Raw genomic sequence first — 4,653 nt, forward strand, 5'->3', positions numbered from 1 at the left:
GAACGCTCGAGCCAGACTCAGGAACGGAGCTTCATACTGACCGATCTCCTTCTGCAGAACACACACACAAACACACACACACACACAGAGAGAGAGAGAGAGCTTCAGAGAGACAGTGGTGATGATGATGATGATGAAGATGAAGATGTTGGTTGTGGTGAAGTTGTTTTTGGAACATCTGTATATAAAACAACAAAGCAATGATTTTCTAAATGATGTTTTTTCACACACAGAACTTGACATCACGTGTCTCGTCGTAAATATAAGTGTTACTGATGTCATTCACACACTCACTACCCAGAATTCATGTTTGCTGATACAGAGACACTCAGAAAACAAAACCGCGAGCTGTTTGTTTGAGTTTCTGTAACTGAAGTCTGTGGTTTCTCAGTGAATAATAGCAGGTTACTGGACGAGCATCTTTAACTGCAGCTTCTTTAATTATAGAACAAGACTGGTTCAGTGACTCTCAGCAGTACAAAAACTGCTCTAATACTGCATTCAGATGAGCACACTTCAACTAGTTAAAAACTACAGTAACACTGTGTCCAAATGACCAACTAATGCTGCAGCTTTGAGTCCAGATCTGCAGTACTGGACATTTAAAGAATGAAATGAAGAATAAAACGCTCATACATGAACAGAACATCTAAAATTAACCTGCTGGTAAACCTCTATGAACAGAATCAGTTCTCTTCAAAACAGCATGATAACTTTCTTTACACAGTCAAGCAACATGATATAAGACACACAGTGAAGCAAGTTTTTATTTTTAATTACATTATGATTAATATGAGTGAGAAAACCATCCGTACCTGTAACGCTGATGAGGACTCGAGTGATGAAGCTCTTGTGTCCTTGATCAGACTGAACTCCACACCAGTATTCAGCTGAATGTTGTTGAGTCACATGACTGATGGTTCCCGTCAGGAGCTGCTGCTCTCTGTCATCATACAGCTGCATCTGTCCCTCAGCGCTCCATCTTCTGTTCTCCTCCACAGACGTCTCTTCAGCACAGAGATCAGATCCAGATCTCCTGCAGACAAACTTCACATCAGCACTGTGGGATTGTGGGTATTTGCAGCTGATGTTCACAGATCCTCCTGCAGCAGCTGAGAGACTGATGCTCTTCTCACAACAATCAGCTGTTTGAGAGACAAATCAAGTGCAGCAATGTTAGAATTAAACAAGTCTGCTCCAGTTATACAGAAGTATTCCTCATGGTTCTCATGATTCATCTCATATTTGTAGTTTATAATGACGTTTCCTCCAGAATATCCTCTCACAGCACTGATTTGTTCACCCGTTGAACACAAACTCGGATATGAGTGTAATTATGTTCTTCTTCATCATTACTGTAATGCATCTTCATTCACTGACAGTGAGATCCACAAACACACACACACACACGCACGCACGCACGCACACACACACACACACACACAGTATCTGCCTCTTCATTAATTCATATGTGGTTACTCATTGTAGTGTAAACCTGATATTGCAAGATAATAATACATTATATTTGTCCTGGTTATTGATGATCTGGTTTTAAACGATTACACGTGTGAACCGCAGTAATTACAGTCAGTGTTGAGTGTGTGATGTTGATGATCATCATGAGTTTGAGAGTCTCAGTTACTCACCTGATTTAATGCTCAGATTCACTTCAGTGCAAGGATCTATTATTCCAAAGATATCAACTCCACACTGGTACGTCCCACAATCCTGTTCACTCAGATCTCTGAAGGTCACAGTGAAAACTGCTGCTCTTGTGTCGTCAAACAGAGAGAATCTTCCAGAATCAACCCATTTTCCCCCATTTTTCTTATCAGTCTTGATGACGTCAGAGCATGTTGTTTTCTTCTGTCCTCTACAAAAATACTTTGCATTGTCTGTATATTTTCTATCATATCTGCATGTGATGATGACTCCTCCTCCTGAATATCCTCTCACACTGATGGAGCTCATGACACCTACAAAATAAACCAGCATCTCAATGTATTCACTAATGTATTCATAAGACTGAACAGAGATGAACTTTCAAATATCTGAAGTTAAAGACTCTGTGCTGTTTTGAGTGATTTACTGTGAGTTCAGTGTCTTACCAGGAATCATCAGCAGCGTGAAAGTCCAGATGATCTTCATTCTTCTCTCTTACTCAATGATCTAGTAGTTGTTAGTAGATTCAGTTCTTCTGAAGCTCTCGATGTGTGTTCAGATGAGTTCTGAGTGTTTCTTTCCTGGTTACATGTTTAACATGAACTGCTGAAAGTGACAAAGAGACGCCCACTTCCTCTGATAGAGAGAGATAATAATAAAAGAGAAGTGATGATAATACATGTTCACATGAACATGCAAGACTCCTGGACATGTGGAAATACAACTTTGTGTTCAAAGCATTATTTCAGAGATTTCTACAAAAATATGTATCTACAATCTTTATTCAGACTAGAATCTCAAATACTAGAAATGAAAAGTGAGATCTAGTGGACACGTGCAAACAGCAGCGCTTACCATGATAACAAATTAAGTTGTGCTTTTTGATCATTTCATCTTACCATAGTCCATTCATATCACATTTGCATACAATATCACGACTTCATCTAGGTTTTTTTATTTAATTTTTCTAAGTTATTAAACTTTTAAAATGAGCACTGAAAAAAAAAGAACAATAGTTGTTGCATGTGTTAAAGTTTGAGCTTTTTAACACTGCAGCCTCAATCAATTTTTTTACAAGAACCGCTAGTGGCCAGGCGTGTGGTTTAACATTAACCAAACTAACTGAGCACCGCTGCATATTCTGTTTTAATTTCACTCTTTTGTTCTGAAATATTCAGTACTTATTTACATCAAAGGCTGACCAAAAACTCAAGGGTTTCTGATCATTTATTTGAGTGTCATTTGGAGAACAAAACACTGCACTGTCATTTAAACATCCTTCATGTCTGACTTACAAGACTGTCTTAAATATACAGCAGAAGAGAACCATGTAAATAACACAAATACCAAACATGGAAGCTTAAACCCAAAAGCGGGCTTTCGCCTAACAGTATACGTAGCAAGGTTTGTTTTTTTTTTCGTTTGCTTGTTTTGTTTTTAGAATAAATAAAAAGAAAACAAGTAGATATATTAGAAAAATAATAGGGAATGCTAGTGTTAGAGGCTCGTTTTTTAATTAATATAAAACAAGTCAATAGAACAGAACAATAATAGATAATGCTTGTGTTAGAGGGTCAAATGAAGATGAAAGAGATGTATTTTCATACGTTTCTTGAAAATGATTAAGGACTGCTTGGATTGAGTTGGGCAGGTCATTCCACCAGGAGGGAACAGTTAATTAAATAGTCCATGAAAGTTTTATCACAGGTCAAATGCAAAATGTTTCAATACAGGCATTTCAGTCAAATGTATTTTATGCAATGTTTCAAACCTTTAACCCACTTGGGAAAATCAACCCATGGCAACAGTTTAAAAGTAGCCCAATTCTGTGGGCACAAAAAAAAACCCCTTGGCAAACACTTCAAAACACTTCAAAGAGAAGCTGAAAAATTGTAATCGCATGATATGACCCTTTTAAAGGAGTGGACATGAAAACCGCGGGAGCGAAACACATGTTGTGGGAGCAGGCGGCAATGGTCAGAAATTCAGTGGGAGCGGAATAAAAAAAACTGACGAATCCCGGACATTTTGGGCGATTAAGAAATCCCGTCCGGATGCGTTTTTTTTAGGTCCAAAAAGAGGACATGTCCAGGGAAAAGACACATCATCAAATATCTGTATTTTGCTCATGTCTCATTGCAGCCTGTAGGTGGCGACATACTCAAAGTGGGAAAACAGATCAACAAATATTTGCATTTTAAACTCAGTATAATGGAGTTTCTGCATCTAAAGACATTAAGAAGTAGCTTTACCTCGAGACTGATGCTTCTTACAGAGAAACAGTAATAAGAGACCAACGATGACTAGAACCAGAAGAACCAGAACCAGAGAGACGATCAGAGAAGAGCCTGAAAACACAGGAGATGAAACAATCAGATCTGATCACACGGAGCTGAATATCTGATCAGATCACGGGCGTAGCTTGATGTTTGGACTATAAGGTGATAATGGGAGACCATGATATTGGATTTGCAGGTTTCTGTTTCACATTGTACATTCACGCAACCCATTTATTGCACTCATTCATCAGTCAGTCCCATATACAGCTGAATGTGCCATTCAGTTTGTCATAAACAGACTGTCTAAAGAACAGTATCCTGAGTTTAAACAGTGTGGAAAAACTCAAGAAATATACCACAACTTTTTGTTTTTGAGGATGGAAATGCAGTGTCCCACCTAGTTAAGAGTTAGAAAACTTTTCCTTCAATATTAATATGGTAAAGATTTCACTTTGATAATCATCCAAACATCTGGTGAATCTGGTCTCCACAGGGATATAATGAGATACATATCCAACACATCAGATCAAAACCTGATGAAAAAAAACACAAACCCCGATCAAAACAAAAGAGAAAGAAATTAATGAGAAACGAAAGTGTTCAGGATTGAGAGTCAAGCGGCTCGCTCTAGTGTTCAGATGATGTTCAGCACCATGGACAGCGGCTCAGATTCAACACACACACACACACACACACACACACACACACTCAC

General features: G+C 38.4%; 1 protein-coding gene across 1 annotated transcript in view; it reads right to left on the reverse strand.

Moving 5' to 3' along the window:
• The window catches only part of LOC107703750 (uncharacterized protein DDB_G0271670), an 8,435-nt gene extending 6,287 nt beyond the window's left edge, over nt 1-2,148 (reverse strand). Inside the window, exons 1-3 of the mRNA XM_016506473.1 lie at nt 2,109-2,148; nt 1,647-1,976; nt 816-1,145 (exon numbers count right to left, since the gene is read on the reverse strand). Coding sequence (XP_016361959.1) covers nt 816-1,145; nt 1,647-1,976; nt 2,109-2,148 — 700 coding nt within the window. The remainder of the gene's footprint in view (nt 1-815; nt 1,146-1,646; nt 1,977-2,108) is intronic.
• Nucleotides 2,149-4,653: the final 2,505 nt, after the last annotated feature.

The sequence above is a fragment of the Sinocyclocheilus anshuiensis genome, unplaced genomic scaffold, assembly GCF_001515605.1.
Source record: "Sinocyclocheilus anshuiensis isolate Anshui unplaced genomic scaffold, SAMN03320099.WGS_v1.1 scaffold274, whole genome shotgun sequence".
Taxonomy (NCBI): Eukaryota; Metazoa; Chordata; class Actinopteri; order Cypriniformes; family Cyprinidae; genus Sinocyclocheilus; species Sinocyclocheilus anshuiensis.